Source organism: Triticum aestivum, chromosome 1B (genome assembly GCF_018294505.1).
Source record: "Triticum aestivum cultivar Chinese Spring chromosome 1B, IWGSC CS RefSeq v2.1, whole genome shotgun sequence".
NCBI classification, from domain to species: Eukaryota; Viridiplantae; Streptophyta; class Magnoliopsida; order Poales; family Poaceae; genus Triticum; species Triticum aestivum.
Genome location: NC_057795.1, coordinates 661,815,232 through 661,834,050, shown reverse-complemented (window position 1 = coordinate 661,834,050; position 18,819 = coordinate 661,815,232). Strand labels below are relative to the sequence as shown.

The 18,819-nt window shown below is 45.4% G+C and overlaps 1 protein-coding gene across 1 annotated transcript; it reads right to left on the bottom strand.

Moving 5' to 3' along the window:
- Positions 1–8,569: 8,569 nt before the first annotated feature.
- On the bottom strand, positions 8,570–12,037 carry LOC123099143 (uncharacterized). Its single transcript, XM_044521291.1, has 3 exons — positions 11,652–12,037; positions 11,454–11,513; positions 8,570–11,273 (listed from the first exon to the last, which is right to left on the bottom strand). The coding sequence occupies exon 3, from the start codon at positions 11,202–11,204 to the stop codon at positions 9,171–9,173; it is 2,034 nt and encodes a 677-aa protein (XP_044377226.1). The 5' UTR covers positions 11,205–11,273; positions 11,454–11,513; positions 11,652–12,037; the 3' UTR covers positions 8,570–9,170.
- Between the last annotated feature and the right edge of the window lie 6,782 nt (positions 12,038–18,819).

Below are 18,819 nucleotides of genomic sequence, written 5' to 3'. Positions count from 1 at the left end.
TTTGCCGGTGGGATCGATCGCTGTATAGATAGAGCAATTGGCGTACGCCGGTTCATGGACCACGTGGCACGCAGCAGCACCTCTGGGAGCCATCTTTGTGATCAAGCCGGCACCGCAGCTTTGGGTCCTTTAGTCCTAGCTCTATGCAGTAGAGCACGCACTCCGTCTCGAAGCCACACGGCACGACATGAGGGCACGCGTCTGCATGCAGATATATTATGATGCAGCACGCCCGAGGAGAGTTGTTAGTAGGAGCATGTATGAAAAACACCCATAAATAAACTCAAAAAGATTGTGAAAACGGTGTAATTTTAAGCTGACTAAGAATGCAAGGAAGAACACAACTGGAGATCTTATTATCAGTTACTACCTTCTTCAGCGTGGCATGCTGACATGACCATGGCGAAAGCTAGGATTGCTGCCAAGAGGAGAGCCTTGGTTTCTTTCCTGAGAAGCGCCATAGGAAGAGGTGAGTTAGCACCCTTGAAAAAACAACTAGTGTTTCTTATGCTCTTATTAAGCACTGTTATTCTTGTGTTTCGACGTGGGGTGGGAATGGCTCCTTGATCTCCCTTATATATCAAGCAATTCTGGAATCGGGTAACTGACACTACTTAAAGCACACTGCATTGAGCCAACAATCAAGAAACAGTAGGGTTCTCAAACGTTCTGAATTGAGTACATAGCTTTATGACATTCTTTAAAGTGTTATGTTACTGGTTCTGCGATTAAAGTCCTTTTTCAGCGATGGTTATGTAATTAATATCTACAACAAGTACTCAATTCATAACAATTGCGTGCATTATAAAAAAAACCATGTGTGTACTTCAAAACGGCGAATCCTATTTGATGCATGTTGCCTCAATTTTTCAAATACGTAACTGCAATGGGCCAACAATCAATAAAAAGTAGCGTTGTTAAACATTATATCTGATTTTTTTTGAGGCAACGTTGGATCTGAATTGAGTACATATCTTTATGGCATTATTTAAAGTGTTAGGTTACTGGTTATGTGATTAAGATCTTTTTTCCGGGATGGTTATGTAATTAATATCTACAGTAAGTACTTATTTCAAATAATTGTTTGCACTATAAAAGAATGTGTGTGCACTTAAAATCGAAGAATCCATTTCACGTCTGTTCCTTCATATATATTTTTAATGTGTTTCCTCTCTTTTTGCGACTTTGCAATGTTGGCATTTTTAGAAATGTTCTTGAAGTTTTAAAAATATACTAAAATTTAAGATAACGTTCACAAAGGTTTTGATTAAGGACTGTGCTAACCACTAGTCGACTGGTGGTTAGCAACAGATCCGCACGACCTTCGATCGATCCTTCCACTGCGTCGTTCCTCCCGCTTCCACTGATTTTTTCCCTTCTCTTAAAAACCGTAGTAAATTGCTAGTGGTTTTTTCTGTTTTTTCGCTGCATAATATGAAAAGAAAATAAAAATGCTTGAAAGAGAATTCAAACCCAGGTCTATGTAATACCTATCGAGCCTAATAACCAACTAAGCCACCTTTTGTTGTTGTCTATTGTAGAATGACAATGTTATTTGAACCTTTCTTATTTCTGCCATATCAAAAGAAAAAAATAAAGTTTGGCTTGGTAACTTTGGCAATGACCAGCGTGATAACTATGGTCTGAGTAACATGATAACTATACCATGATAAGGCTGGTAACTACAGTACGAGAAGGTTAAAAGCATGGGAAAGTATGGTAATTTAACATAGAAATTACCGGTGAAATGTTTCAAAAACTTTTTTCCCTTGGATGAAAGACACCATGGTGTTTAAACGTAAAATATTAGTTATCAAGTCTGTGATGATACATCATCATGTTATTTACACAGAAATTATTGGGTGTATGTTTTTCAACAAAAAAGTTTCAGGTCAAAAGTTACAGTGGCGTTTGTATGGGCGTTATCAATTTTGTATGTTTCTATTACCATGTTATTTACACAGAAATTAGCGGGGCATCACCCCCCCTCGCCACAGTCGCCATATTACCAGGATTGGGTACATAAGTTATCAAGTCTGCGATGTGTGAGTTATCATGTTACTTGCATAAGAGTTATCGTGGTATGGTTCAACAACTCCTCCCACCCCTACCCCCCACCGACAAAGTTACCAGGACTGGGTACATAATTTATCATGTCTACGATGTGTGATTTATCATGTTATTTTGCATGGAGGTTACCGTGGTATGTTTCAACGACTCCCCCAACCCCTACCCCCACCGACAAAGTTACCAGGACTAGATACATAATTTATCATGTTTACGATGTATGAGTTATCATGTTATTTGCATAAAAGTTATCAGGACAGTGATGCGTAAACTATCATCATATTTACACAGAAGTTATCGAGAGTATATTTCATCAAAACCCCTCCCTCCGGCGGAGGGAAAAGTTATCATGTTTGCGGTGCGTAAATTATTGGGGGTATATTTCAGCACCCCTTCTCGCCAAAGTTACCAGGACCGGGGTGCATAAGTTATCGGGTCTCTGATGTCTGAGTTACCATGTTGTTCACATCAGAGTAACTGGGGATATTTCATCAACACCCCACTTCCCTCAAAGTTACCAGGATCGAGGTACATAAGTTTATCAGGTATGTGATGTGTGAGTTATCATGATATTCACACAAAAATGACCCGGGATATTTCATCAACGCCTCCCTCCCGATCGCCAAAGTAATCAGTACCGAGTACATAAGTTATCAGGTATGTGATGTGTGAGTTACCATGCTATACACACATAAAAATTACCAACGGTATATTTCATCAACCTCCCCCACCAAAATTACCATGGTATCATCAACTCGAGACGAGTTGGTAAAATAATCTACTTAAGTGCGGAAAAGATCGGATATTGCATTCACTTTTGTGCAAACATAGAAAAGGAGACATGTTAAAAAGCCTATTTGCTTTCATTTTTACAAAAGAGGAATGTAGGTGAGGTGGTTGGCTAGTGGGTTACCTTGTAAAAGTTACAAGGATCGAATCCTGTTGGCACACTATTTTTTGACGAGAAAAATTCATGTCCCTCGTCACAATTCTTTGATTTTGGAGTTTGACTCTAGCTCTCAGCAAAAAAATTCTGGAATTAGCACAAGTTTTATTTTGATGCTATGAGGTATAAAAGGTTAAGTTTTTATGTTTTTCAATTTGAACAACTAAGATGCTGTAGCTTGTTGGTTGAAGGGAGCATGCAATTGCGTGCTTGTCGCTAATGACCAGTCGGCAGGTATTTAGCTTTGTCGTTTGAATAATGTTCTAAAATAGAAAAAATCTTCACAATGCTTTTAAAAACATTCACAGGATTCGAAAAAAGCGTAACAAAAGTTTGAAAAATGTTTCACATTTAAAAATGTCTACTAGCTAAATAAAAAATATCCCTTTTTTTTCAAAAAACCAAAATAAATGCTCAAAACTTATAGAAGTGAAAAAACCCCAGAGGAATTGCTAAATGGGCTTGGCCATCCGAGTACTCCCATTTGAAATCCCCAAATTTTGATGGCAATGCATTAAATAGAAGAGAAAAGTATAGTTTTCACCCTCAAATGTGGCTAATCGCATCAAATACCCCCCAAATTCTAAAACCGGTTATTTAACCCCCTCAAATCGGGAATACCGGATAAATCTCCCCCTAGAGTGGTTTTGGCAAGGATTTGAGATGGTTTTGCCTTTGACATGGTGGTGACGTGGCAGTGCGCACCAAAAATTCCTAATTTGCCGGCGCTCGACTGTAGGCCGCTGCCGACCGTCATGTCCGCCACGGGCCGCCTCCCTGCGTCCCCACCTTCGGCCGAGCTCCGCCCCTCGCATCCGACTGGGTCGCGTTCTCCACCAGCCGGCCTCGTAGCCGCCGTGAGCAGCACATCGTCTTGCCTCCCCTGCTTCGCCTCGCCTACCTCCTGAAGTCTCCGTCACCGGCCGCGTGCGCACAAACCGAGTCCACCGACCTACCTCTTCGATCTGTTGTTGTCGAGTTCTCCGCTAACGTTTCTGGATCGGTGGTGATTGCCGGCGAGAGCGTAAGCCGGTGTCAAGAACGGAGCATGTTGGCGTAGGTGCAACCTCGGCGCATGTACTTTCCGGCAAGCTACGTCCTTGTGCTTTCCGGCCGGATGTGTCCGAGTCTCCGAGAGACGCTCACGAATACAAGAGACAAGCAGGCAGATAGATGGATCGATTCGCACGTGAAGCTAGCTATAACTATAGGTACGTATTCCGGCGAGAGCGCCTGGACGAACCACGCTAGCTGCCTCTTGCAAGATCGGCGGCGGCCCAATCCGGCCAGATGATTTGGACGAAGGTCTGATCGGGGCGAGGCCAAGAAAGGGCAGCCTCCCGGGCGGGGATGCACGACGTTCTATCCACCGGCGTCGCCGGTAATCACGACGGCGGGCCGTGTCGTGCCACTCCATGTCGCCCGAGCCATCGACGCCGTACAAGTTCGTCCCGGCCGTGCGCGACCTCGACGCCAGCAGCGACGCGCTGCTGCTCGCGCGCTGACGGATGAGACGAAGCACCTGGTGAACCATGAAGAGATGGAGGCGCTGGGGAAGAACGGCATGCTGGTCAACGTCGGCCGCCGCGGGAGCTCGTCAGGTGCAGGAGGGCGTCATCGGCAGCGGTGCCGCATTGAACGTGTTCGAGAGCAAGCCTGACGTGCCGCTGGAGCCCTTCTCCAGGGACAACGTCGTCCTATCGGCCCATAGGGCGCGGCGGTTGCAACCTTGACGCCGCTGTCCATCCGCGACGTGATCGAGCTCGTCGTCGGTAACCTTACGTTTAGGAAGTGTTCAGTAAGCAACCTTTAGTCAAAACCGCCTAAAATCCTTGCCAAAACCATTTTAGGGGGAGATTTATCCGGTATTCCAGATTTGAGGGGGTTAAATAACTGGTTTTAGAGTTTGGGGGGTATTTGATAAGATTAACCACATTTGAGGGGGAAAACTATACTTTTTTCTAAATAGAAGCTCCAAGACCTCCTGTCCCGTGGATAATATTTTAAAATGTTTCAAATTCTAAAAAATGTTACTCCCTCCGGTGCATATTAATTGATGCAGCCTTAGTACAACTTTGTATTGAAGTGGTGCTAAGGCTGCCTCAATTAGTTTGGATCAGAGGGAGTAATATTTTCTTTCTGAATTCCGAAAATGCTTTAAATTTCAAAAAAAATCTGGAAATTTAAAATTAATTTAAAATGAAAAATTAAAAATAATTACGAATTAAAAATATTCGAAAACTTCAAAAAATGTCTGAGAATTGAAAAAAAAAGAATAAAACATGTACAATTAGAAAAAACTGAAAAATAACCACAAAAAACTAGTATAATCTTCCCAAAACTGGTGGAATAATGAAGCATGGGGCATGCATATGTAGTGCCTAGAAGGGGTGCATGTTTGGCCACTTGCTATTCAGCGAACCAAGCAAGGAATAATGGCAAGTCCAATAACTTATGTATCTGTAAATAAAATGTCATTTATAGAAAGTTGGGGCCAAAAAACCTCTCCAACAATTCCCGTAAACCATCCATAAATTTAGAGGATACTGTAAATTGGGCTCAATCTCCTGCGGTTTACGGGAAGATGATATTTCCCTATAATTTTTACGGACTAGTAATCGTCTGAAACTTTAGTGCGTGCCCTGTTAGAACCTCGCTGGAACGCCGCCACCAAAAGTGGCTCCCAAAGAACTTTCCATAAAAATTACGGTCAACTCGTGAAACTTGGGGGAACTGCTGGAGTTGCTCTAAGGATCGCTGGGAGCTCCACTTAAAACCTAGGGTACTAGGCTACTAGCCCACCCGACGTCCCACACAACCTATTTCATACGTACTCCAAACAATGAGGGAGCATCTATGTCCCGCCTGTAGTGAGATGGTAGATCGCTCGCCTCAAGGGAGGCCCTAAATAGGCCGGCCCAATCGGTAGCTGTTGGTTTGCTTGGTTCCTTTCTTTCGCTCCTTTGTTTTCGTTCTCCTTTTTTATTTGTTGGTTTGCTATGTTTTAAGAAAATGTCCGATGTGCATTTGACAAATGTTGAATGTGCATTTGAAAGATATATCTAACGTGTATTTGGAAAATGTTTGTCGTGTACCTGGAAAATGTTTAATCTGTATAAAAAAATTGTTCAATGTGAATTTAAGGAAATTTTCAACATGTATTCAAATAAAAGATGTTCTTTATATATTTGAAAAATATTCGATGATTATATCTACAAAATAATCAGCATGTATAACAAAAATGTTCAACATGTATTAGAAAAAGTCAACATGTATTGAATAAAAACAAGTGCACCAAAAATAAAAACACAGCTAAAGACCGATACAAAAAACACATAGAAACAAAGAAGAAGAAAAAATCAGACGAAAGCTTCTAAAATCAGTCCATAAAAAAAAGCTTTACAAAACCGCTTAGGAAGCTACTGTATTGGGCCGTTGCGGCCTACCCTGAGAAAACCTCTTGCGTCTCTCTCTCTCTCATAAAAAAAAGCACGAAGAGATGTTGTCGCAGTGAACCCTAGGCAAGGCAAGGGCGCACGGCGGTGGGGTGGCGGCTGAGGGCCGGCGGCGAGCAGCGGGTGAAAGCCACGCGTCGGTGTAAGGTATTGGCAGGGCAGGCCCGCCGGCAGCCATGACGGCAAACCCTGGCCCTGGCTCTCCAAGTCTGCAGAACAGTGGGCGTCAGTTCTCAACAGGTAATTGGCAGATGTTTATTAGTGTATAAAAGGTTGATTTCCTATGCGTATTGAATAAATGGTGGATTGATGTACTCCCTCCGTCTCAGTTTACAAGTCCTACGCGTATACCTAGGTTGCCAATTTTATCACCCTAATATAAACTATATAACACAAAAATTATATCTTTTGAAAATAGAACATCTGAAGTTTATATTGGTATATTTTTTGTAATATATGACTTGTATTAAGTTGGTCAAATAGACGACCTAGGGGTACGCGCACGCCCTGTAAACTGAGAGAGAGGTAGTAGTTTAGTTTCAATATGCTTATATGTTCTCATCGTGAGTTTTCTTTTCATTTTGGGCATACGCCCTGGTGACTTGCTTTGCTATTTTACAGTAGGTACAACAAATAGAAACACACCTTCAAACCACCTGAAGCCAAAGATATAAGGGCATACATAATCCCACCCGTCGCTATGTTTATGTCAAATGTACTCTAGTTACTTGTTATTTTGAGCCCACCTGCTACGTTCGTCCTAGAATTAATCGCAACCGAGACCTTGGAGACTAGCTTGGGCCATCAGCAAGACCAACCTCAGTTTTTCCGTCCTAAAAGGTCCTTCCAGTTCATCCAACACCCCCAATCAGGAATTAAGCTAAAGCAATAGATTCCAGACAATAAACGATGGCGCTAAGCAGGTGTCTGCAGATGCCCATGTTGTTAACCACTTCTGCTCCAATAAAACATACACTCAGCAGGGTCTCTTTTTTTCAAGAGAAAAGACCATATGGGCCCTGCTTTACATTAAAGGCAAAAGTTTTCACTAGAGACACCAGCGACCAGCGTCACGATACAAGACTCAGGAGGGTCTTTATGGCCAACACAGAACTGATGCTTACAAGTTGGTCACTGGATCTGACCGCAACAGACAAATGCAAATTCAGAAACAGGCAGTGAGACGGATCAAGATCGCTGCTATCCCGGTGACCTGGCTACTGAAGTGTGCTCGTTTGTGGGTGCAGATATTCACCATGTTGCGGATTAGGTTTTAATTTCAGTTTCAAGAAAATTTCAGCACTCACCGAGATTCAATGAATTTCAATGATTTCAGTTGAATTCAATTAATATATTTGAATTTTGTTAAAGATTTTTTAAAAAAAAAAAATCCCGTGCACTACTGATATTGCTGAAATATTTTGGCTGAAATGTAATTATTTCAGAATGTACTGAAATTCAGTGAATTTCATCGAGATCTCAATGGAAGTGAAAACCATGACTTCACTTGTGGAGTGGTCTACCCAGATATGATTGGGCAGCGCAGTGCAAGAAGGCACCTGCAAATTGAAGTCCTAAAACTGACTTGCTGTAGTATGTAAAGGATCAAACTCCTTGCCACTTGGATGTATTGAACCCAATGCTTTGCGCAGGTGGGGGACTAGGACCATATACTGTGAAACAAAGGGATTATTGTTTTGCACAATTACATTTTAACTGGAAAGCATTGAAGTCCTTATATACTGTATTCTCCAATCCTATGTTCTATAATAAGATTAACTGATCAACTCTGATGTAGAAACCAAATAAAATCCACTAAATCTTGGACACATATATTTGAAACGAAACAAACTTCACTACAATAAGCACACATTCCTCGCAAAAATAATAATTAAGCAACGCAAACACCCACTGAATCAAACTGATACGTTTTTACCTTTTTTGGGAAAGGGGCCACGCTACCCTATTTCCAGTGAAGCAAATGGAGTTTGAGACTTAACATGACCTTGATCCATACACCTCCAGTGCACAAGCCGCACCGTTAGATGTTTTTTTAACACAGGACAGTAAATTAACATCTACTAGTCAACGAAACCAGGCATACAGGCTAACAATAGGAAGTAGCAGCAATAACTACGGATATTGATAAACTTAAAGTAGCAGCAATGACTACGGATATTGATAAACTTAAAATACACATAAGCAACCTCCAGCAAGTCGAAGATCTGTCAGCCATCACAAATTCTTCTGATCCTAGGCACCCAGCTATGCCCATGCCAGAACACCTCGTGTGTCGCTTGGGAAAAAGCTTCTTAGACACCAGATGAAGCATCTCTATTTCGAAACCCACTTATCTCCATACATTTTCACATGAAACGGCAGTGCAGATTTTCCCACCTAATACTGCACACTCAGATCGTAAACGTGTCCTTGCGTTTGCGCTGTATAAATGTCTTGGTCGCCGTGCTGAACCGACCCTAGGATGCCGGCATGGCTAAGCAACGCCCAGAGATGTGTCATGAGCTCCCCGCCAGAGCTCAGAACTATCTTGTGCTGAGAAGCCCTTGTAGATGCAGCCATGTGGATAACGAATCCGGCCCAGAACTCTGACAAGAACCTCCACAGATCTTCTGACTGGTCATCGCTGAACGCTTCTATCAGCTTCTTGCCAAGAATTGCCCCCTTCTTCAATATGGTGTCGTCTAGATTTCCTCTTCTTTCCCATCCTGGTTTTCCTCGTCCCCTTCTTGGTCGTTCTGTTTTTCCTCGCCCTGTTTTTCCTCTGATGCATATTTCCTGAGTTTTTCAAGCATCCGGGTGGACCGATAACAAGGGACCCAGGAGTAAAATCTTGTGACGAAAAGGTGACTTTTTTCTTCAAGAACCTTTTCCAGCACCGACGTGGCCATTAGGCTGTTCCCAGGCACTAGAGGAGGAACCAGTGTGAGCACATACGCACAGTACTGCGACAATGTTCTAGCCACCATGTAATGAGACCACAAAAGATTTGGTTCGCCCTCCGAAGGTCTGTGCCTGCCCAAGTCTCGCCCACTCGAAAATATATTGATTTTCACCCTTCTTGTTTTATCGAGAAGATGAATCTCGCAGTAGCATGTAGCAATATGCCAAACCAGCAGAATGTGAACACAGTCCTCCACTTCCTTTACAGCTTCCCTGACATTTTTGCGAAAATCATGAAAATTCTGAGTTTCCTTGACTTTGTCTAATGCTCGCTCAAGGTAAGTGTCCAGCCCCGTGGGATCCTCGGCCAAGCAGTCTCTAAGGCAGTTGATCACAGTATGTTTCACATTCGGGGACAGATCGACGAAGTCTGTAGAATGTCTTGGTAGAAAGAAAAACCAGGTGGGATAGACAGAACGGGAGGGGAAGAGAATGTTGCATTGGCCGACCGTACGGTGCCATCTTGGCAACCAGGGCACAGAGAGCCTACAGAGCTTCCGCACAAGAGCATTGGTCACCGAGCTTCGCAGCCACCATGGCTTCTGCACGTACTGGCACAACAAAATTATCTTGGTCCAGTCTGAGAACACGTAAGTTGCGATCTCCCATGTCTCTTTTACAAAAAGAAACGACAGGAGAAACCATGTGAAAGTTACTCCGCCATGAACATTGCCGAGCTCGTCTCTTGTACCAACCTTGGAGAAGTTATAGATAGCAACCGCCATGCCTCCGATCCCCCCTATCAAAATGGTGGATAGCAGGAGCCGGATGAACGGAAAGCCTTTTGCAAATATTATGGCATGCCTGCTGTTGAAGAAGTCATTGAGGAATGACACCTCGGCCTCGCTGACACGGAACGCCCTTTCGGCCGTGGTCGTTGAGTCACCAAGGATCCCCTCAAGGACCAGCTGTCTCGTCCTTTTCAGCTCGGCCTCGTGGATGACGAAGTTGAAGAAACGCCTGCGAAGGAGCTTGTAGAGTGCAAAGGAGAGGCAGAGGTCCTTGAGCTCCTTGTCAAGGGCGTCGGGCGACTCAGCCGGCTCCTCCCAGATCTTCTCAAGCGTCAGGACCTCCTTGTCCTTATCTCCCAACGCCTGCAAGAGACTCCTGATATTCTCACTTTCCCCGGCCATATCACCATCTCTTGCTTGTCCGCCGGTTTCTTTCTTCTTCCATTTCTTGGTTTCACCTCGCACCAAGTACCTGTACCCTTTCATTGTGCTAGGGTCACCATCAGCACAAGCACCACCCGCTTTATGCTCATGACGCATGTACTCTGTTAATAACTTCAAATTTTCTCTGTGGCTATTATTGGCGAACTCTGAGGAGACAAAACCATGGATGATGCGTAAAGAGTTGACTGACCAAAGCAGCCAACCAGTTACCTTGAGAATCTTGGGTGCCTTAGAGTGAAGGATGTTGGCAGCCCAGAAGGAGGACATCAGATCGACCAACGGGGTTTGCTTCAGGGCGATGCCGGCCGGGCGGCCTATCTTCACGCTGTAACGGAGGGTGACCAACAGCACAGCCCACACCTTGTAGTAGTAGTCCTTATCGGAGTGGCGTTGCATGATCCCAAGACTGTATACGGTCAATGCTTGGGTTACTGGGTCCAAAATGATCAGTGTCCTTCTCATGCCATTGCCTGTTGACCGATGCCGCAAAGCATCCAGCACAAATCGGGTCACCATGAGCGAGGTAGTGAGGGTGACGACAAATTGGATGACGACGGGGTTGAGCATTTCAACACCGTGTACCTTGATTCTGAACGTCATTGCAAGGATAAGCCGCTAGCTGGATGCAGTGGCAGAACCAGGAAAATTTCTTAGTGTGTGGTGTGCCACCTAAAAAAATATATTTGACGTCAGTCACACGCATAATACAAAATTGACCAACAGAATGGTATACAGCAGTTGAGAAACATTTTGAATGCGCGCGGTCTGTCAAGAATACAAAGTTCTAGTTCCTACTCCTAGAAACTTGACAAAATTAAAGCCTGAGAGCACAAACATTATCAAACTGACCTCAAGTATGGAACCCACTTGACGGATGGTTTAAAGAAATAGATTTCCCAGTCCCTTGACCTGAAGTCAACAACCAGGTAAATTAAAGATCATTGAAGTATCTAAAGTTATAAGCTAGTGGATACTACTAAAAGCAATCATCTACATGTTTAGTGCTGCATTAAGAAAGCAAAGGAGTAAAACGAAGACAACCAGTACCTCTCCTTTGCTTGCTCCTTTGACGGGAACTGCATAGACGAAGCGAACGGAGCCGTTGAGGCGACCAGCTCTCGCCGACTGCTGCCTGCTGGCACGAAGACGCCACCCCCGCGCCAGGACCCAGGAGAATGGCAGATTCTCGTGCCTGGCGGCCGGGGGGCTGGGGAGCAAAAGTAATGGGGGATGCAGGCGGTGTGGAGGCGGGGCGAGGTGGGTCGCCGGGACACTGCGGGAGCAGGGGAGGCGGGGTGTGACGTCCTTAGATCTAAGGGATCACGCGCACAGAGAGATTGGGGAGTAGGCGAAGACTTGAGCAAGACTTGGGGCGACAGAGGAAGGAGGGAGACACGGAATCAGAGTTCAATCAATGGATCTGCCAGTAATAGGTCCCGCGCGCCATGTTTGAAATGTCCAATTGCTGTTTCGACGGTCCATGGATATATAGAGGAACTCGTTGCGAATAATGCCCTTGGAGCACGAGCACATTGAGCCGCTTTTTTCAAGTTCAAAATATATTTTTACAGCTTGAAAAGTTCCAAAATATTATGTACATGCAGATATAATAGTGTACTATTACTGTGCAAATTTTCATAATAAACGTGCTTGCACAAGAGACACGAACAAGACAAATACATCCTGTTTTTATTTTCTTCCAAACTAACGCCCTCTTCCTCCGCATGTAGAAAAGGAGAAAAATGGGCTTGTTTTCCGTTGATTTTGGGGTGGAAATTTGTCTTTTTCGTGTAGCTTACCATACAACATACTCCCTCCGTCTCAAAATAAGTGTCTCAATCTTAATACAATTTTATACTAAAGTTAGTACAAAGTTGAGACACTTATTTTGGGACAGAAAGAGTATTATTTAATGAATTTAACACGTACATTGACCACATGCATGTGTATTCATGTAAAAGAAACATGCTCCAAGATGGTGTTTTGCCGGTTGTCGGCCCTCATGGATTTTGCCATTGACGAGTTCCGGAATGCTCTGCTGGGTATTTTCATTTGGTGCTTGACGCATGTAGATTTCTGGATCGGATGGTATTCGATCGTGCGCGCCCGATGTCAACCCGAGTGGCTTCAGAAGGTTGTGGTGCAAAGCTTAATTGTCTGTGACAGTATGGGACACGTCGGTATTTCGATTTGCATGGTGAAGACAATGACAGAGAACGTCATGGTTGCTGAGGTCTGAGGTCTTGTAATGACGGATCAAGTCATCGTGACGATAAGACTTTGCTTGGTGATTCGTGACTCATGGCAGCAGCATCGGCAAGTGGGAGCGACAGCACAGGCGGAGTACCGAGTCTTAGCTTTCAGGGTAAAAGACCAAGGTCGAAGCTTAATTGGTTGTGCCTGGAAGTGGCCTTATTAAAGGGATTGTTTTGAGAGCGCGGATCTTCTACAGGATAAAAAGCTAACATTTAGGATCAGATGATGACGATGTTTCTGCATTGTTTTCATTTTGTAGGTGTTCCTTTTAAAAAAAGATGTTGTCTAGGTGGTGTTTACATGGAATTGATCACTATAGCAAGATTTTTCAGCCGCCGGTTGCTTGGAGTGTGCATGCCTTGTGCATGATAAGCCCACCGCCGACTGGCGGTGACGGAAGGATTTTGTTAGAATAAATCCGAGGCGCTCCATCGATCTACCGAAAATTAATCAATCACACAAGCACGACATCGAGATTTGTTAACGAGGTTCATCATCATGGCTACGTCTCCGGGGCATGACTACGGGCGCTCCTCCCCGTGACACCGCTATAATACCGCACCCCAGCCGCCCGGACGCTAGCACACGCGCCGGCTCCCCCTGCGTGCCTGTGTTATTATGTTGGTATAGATTACATCGTGTGTCTACCCCCGCTATATATGAGAGGCCTAGGATACAAGTGTCCTATTAGGACACGACTTCACACCCTATGCAAACATAATATAACTCATAGTCCAACTGTAAACACTATATTCGACACAATTCCAACAAACTCCATCTTAGCGAATATTCTCCACCACCCTAAATTTATCCATGCGTCGAACTTCCATGTACATTGGACTTGAGATACGCCATGAGCACCGCTGGTACTCGCAGACTCCATGTGACTCCACCTGCAACTGTAGTCCCTTCTCGTCTTCTTCACAGTCAACACTCGAGCAAAGTTAAGTTCCTTATTACTCTACTTTGTGCTTCCAACTTCTGGAGAATCCGTTCAACGTCATCACACATCGATCACTGTCTGCATGAAAATGAACAACTCACATATTGGATGCCATATACAAGAGTTACCTGAACTCAATGTCACCGCTCTTTCTTGACTGCTTGTCTGAAACTTGAAGAAATTTCACCATCGCCCTGTGTCATCCTGAGTCAAATTTGCAGTTGTCTCACCCTTTTCCTGGATAGTCTCTGACATGTCCCACTGCTATAGCACTCCGTTTCATTCTGTACTTGTCATCCGCACTTTGCCATGTGCACTGAACACCATAGAATATAGGACCATGTACTCTCTCAGCTTTTGACAATTTCAGACTTTCTGCCACTTTCTCAGATTCCTTATGGTCCACTCTCATCCATCTGACATGTCAAACTCGATAGATCTAGTCACCAACTTGAACATGGTACTCACCAACACTGCTTCAACACCCCCTGCACAATTTGTCCGGCCACATGTCTGACCGCCAGTGCCTTGGCATGTCGCTGTGTCCTGTGCTTACCGCACGCCTCGCCGCTATCATCGCGTCGAGCATCTGCTGTCCTGGTCGAGTCTCCCAAGGTCGCGAACCCACACCACTCAAACCCCTACTGCAGAGAACCACCGATCATCACCGATCGATGCCGAGTATCACGTCTCCATCAGACCACTGGTACCCAGTCCAATCCACGTGTCTTTCGCTTTCCCGCTGAAATAGGCTTCGACTTTCCGTTAACTTACGCCGTAGCCCCTCCATCAGCTCAGAGTGAAGTCATCCATCAGACTCCAACTCCACCTTCAACGTGACTCTATGGTGGTTGTACGTACTACCCTTCTGCGCCCTGTCGACTCCAAGCTCTCATGTGCACCGTCTTGAATTAACCCTGCGCCATAGTCTGTCGAAGCCGCACAAGCCCTCAGGCCTGCACCACGTGTTTCCACGCCCCAGAAGTCAGCCATCATCGACATCACGCTCCTATGTCATCGTCGCTGAAATCACCACCGTCTTCTCCTTTTGACCAACATTCATGTCGATCCATCAGACTATCCAGTCCAACCCAGCCAAAATTATCCAACTGCAACCATGCTCCACCCTGCGTCTTGTCCGTCCGCACAACTCCGTGCACTACTTGACGCCCTGTGTTTGCATGATCCCTGCCACGACGCGCTCCAAACTTATGCTTCGAGCCTATATACGCACGTACTGGTACAACCCCGTGTGCAATTAGCAATGCCTCAAAATAAAATTGCTTTCATGATAGCTCCCGTGGATGCACATGTGCGTGCCTCCTCAACTCCCAGTGCTAGTTTCCTTTGTCCCATTGCTGTCCATGCCACGCCAATACCATGGGCAGATTGTCCTTTTCTTTTCTCTAACAAATCTCACGGTAATCAGCACGTCACAACGCAACAAACTCGCACATCTCTGACCGCTCATCAGCTTCATCGCGACTGAAGCCACATACCAGCCCCTGAAAGTTCGCACGCTAGCCTCTTGCCTCCAGCCGTCTGTACGCCCGTGCAACCACCGAACGAGTCTGCTCCTGAGATTCCCGTGCACCTTGGGCCACACCGATTTGCTGCCTAGCCCAGCGGCCCACCTGGCACTACCCGGCGGCCAGAGCCACGTGCCTGGACTCACGCGCACTAGGGCAACACGCCCGATCGATTTGATCCGCCGCCCGCCGCCCGCCGCATCTAGCCGAGACAACCTCGAACACGCTGCACGCTACGCTTCCTCCGTCACCGCCGCTGAGTCTGATCGAAATCCTGTCGAGTTCCACGCTGACGCCGCTTCCGATTGCTTCTCAAAGAACTATCACAGTCGTGTATACTTGATCGCTGCCTCCTGGGTGCACTTGCTGCTCCCACGGCTGCAATCGCTTTACACAAGTCTGTCGAGCCGTCCCCCTTCTAGATTAACGCCCGCAACCTCAAATCAAACTTTGCTCATGGTATCACTTGTTAGAATAAATCCGAGGCGTTCCATCGATCTATCGAGGATCAAACAATCACACAAACACGACACCGAGATTTGTTAACGAGGTTCATCATCATGGCTACGTTCTTAGGGCACACTCCTCCCAATAACACCGCTATATACCGCACCCCGGACGCCAGCACACGCGCCGGCTTCCCATGCGTGCCTGTGCTATTATGTTGGCATAGATTATATCCTGTGTCTACCCCCGCTATATATGAGAGGCCTAGGATATAAATGTCCTACTAGGACACGACTCCACATTCTATGTAAACACAATATAACTTATAGTTCAACTCTAACCTACCTTGTACACTATATCGACACAATTCTAACAGATTTTTTCCTCCTGAAACGTAGGTTAAAATCCTGGCCTTTGTACGTTAACATTTTTGTTAAATACTGTATTAAGTAAAGTAAAGAACAAAGGCAGTCAGAATCAAACCATTACATGTGCGTTGCTATGGACATCAAATTTGGATGCAGAGTCATTGATCAAAATGTCAATGTAGGTCAGTAGTCGTAATTAAGAGCCCCAAGTGACTAAGCATTTATTTATTATTGTTTTTTTTCTTTTGTGGTAAATTTATTTATTATTCTTCTTTTCATGAAGTAACATCGAAGTCTTGTGGTTGCTGAACCATGTGAAACCTGATAACTAGTTCTTGTATGCATTGTTGAGAAAATGGTTAACTGATAGTTGCTTGGCTGGCTGGCGAGTAGGAAATTAATAGACTAATCAACAAGTTAATTGGTTATTTAATTAATTAATTGAATTATTTATTAGTTTATCGACTACTCAATCACCCTACGAGTAAAGATTAATCTGTTCATTGGATGAATTCTTGAACATGCATTACTAGGGAAAACATTATACACAAAATCTTAGCAGCGCGGGACAGGAAGAGGCACTACTGCTAATTAACAGTAGCGCGGTATGTGGACGGGCGGTACTGCTACCAACTTAGCAGTAGCGCGGCTTTGTAGAAACGCACTGCTACTAAAATTGACTGACCGTTCCCGCCACGCTAGGCACTACTGCTAATGCAATAGTAGTAGCGCGCTTTTTTTTCCAGGTCGCTACTGCTAATTTTGAAACTGGCCACATGGCAGGCCTCGCTTAGCAGTAGCGCATGTGCCAGAAGCGCGCTACTGCTATCTTACTAGCAGCAGCGCATTTCACACCCAGCACTACTGCTAAGCCGCCGACATATCATCTTTTTCCTCCCCCTCCCCTCCTCTCTTCCTCACTTTCCCCTAGCTCCCACCTCCTCTCTCCCTCACTTTCCTTCTTCCTGATTACTTCTCCCTCTTTACTCTCCTTCTTCTACTTATCTTTCTCTCTCTTTATTACTCCTATCTAACTACACTACCTCCATTAATGCATCTCCTTTCTCATTTTTCTTCCCCATTCACTAGTTGAACTTGTCTCCTCCCAAACTAGCTAGCTAGGTAGATCTAGCTGGCATTTAGTGAAGTGACCTTTGTACCTTCCTAACAAGATTTATAGCCTTGCACTACTGCAGGATGCTGCTAACGCGACACTACGATCAGAGACCATTCAAGAAACTGTGTTTGATGCAATAATCGCAAACGGTGGTGTCAGAGAATCATCAAAAATGTCCAAAATGTTTGCGATGACAGATGCATTAAACATGGTTCAGATTTTAGTTGCGTGTGCGATACACGGCATACGGTTCAGTTCAATGAACTATTTGAGATGAGGAGGAGCAGAAGAAACGGGTAGCCAGATGAAGGCGTGTGCGATACACATCATACGTTTCACTCGGATTAACTGTTTGTGATGAGGCGGAACAACAGAAACAAACAACTAGATAAAGGTGTGTGCGATTGAGGGCATACGCTTCAGAAGGATTACCTGTTTGCGGTTAGGAAACAGAACAGAAACGGCCAGCCAGATCAAAGGTGTGTGCGATTGATGGCATACACTTCACATGGATGAACTGTTTGCGATTAGCCACAACAAACAGAAACAATTAGACAGATCAACATGTGCGCGCTAGACAGGCACACATTCTAATTAAAAGAAGCATGCGTGATGGTAATAACAAGCGCGCATGGTTCTTGGAACAAGACGTGTGCTGACATTGCCTATTGCGGTGCACCAAACGCCACGTACGCGCCCGAGAAAGCATGCCCACGTTACGCCGTCCGGAAATAGTGCCGCACTTAGAAATTATAGAACCGTCAATAAATTTTGAGCCTGTGTCCCGTCACCTTCCAAATTGCAAACCTGTTCACACCAATCAAAACCTAAACGGTTTTCCACTTAGGAGCGTATTAGTACTCGGTTATAAATACTGTACTATGCCTAGATGACTGCACATTCCTTCCTCACCTCCTCATCCACAAAAGCAAACAAGTCATTCAGCATCGTTCTCTTGCGTCTGCCATGGCCAGATTGAGTTCTCGGTCGAGAGATTACCACCATGGAGAGGCGAGCATGGAAGCGCAAGCACGAGAGATGTCCCGCTTAGCCGCGAAAGTAGTCGACATGTCCTGCCGCGCCACCGAAGCAGCACAGAGGTCTCGCCGCGCCGCCGAAGCAGCACGGAGGTCTCACCGCGCCGCCAAAATAGCACGGAGGTCCCGCCGAGCCATCGGTGCAGCAGACTGGTCCGGTCGCGCCGTGGAAGCAGCAGAGATGTCCTCCCGCGCCGCGAATGCAGCAGAGATGTCCTCCCGCGCCACAACAGCTTGGGAAAATCTCTCGCGGGCAGGCGAGGACTCTTACGGGCGCATGCATGCGATCGTCCATAGCCAGATGGATCAGATCTCTGGCTGGATGAAGCTGCAGGACGAGTTGAATGCCTCGTTTGAACAACTCTGGGCCGACCGCGATCTGCTGAGGGCGAAGATCGCCAAAAGGGCGGAGCAGGTGGAGGAGACCGCTGCCTTGTTGAAGAGGACGGGCGTCATTGTCAAGAAACTTATGGACGAGAATGCCATGCTCCGCATCAAGTGCGAAAGGCTGGTGGAGG

Coding starts and splice junctions, on each gene's coding strand:
- LOC123099143 (XM_044521291.1), bottom strand. CDS start 11,204: ATGACGTTCAGAATCAAGGTACACGGTGTTGAAATGCTCAACCCCGTC.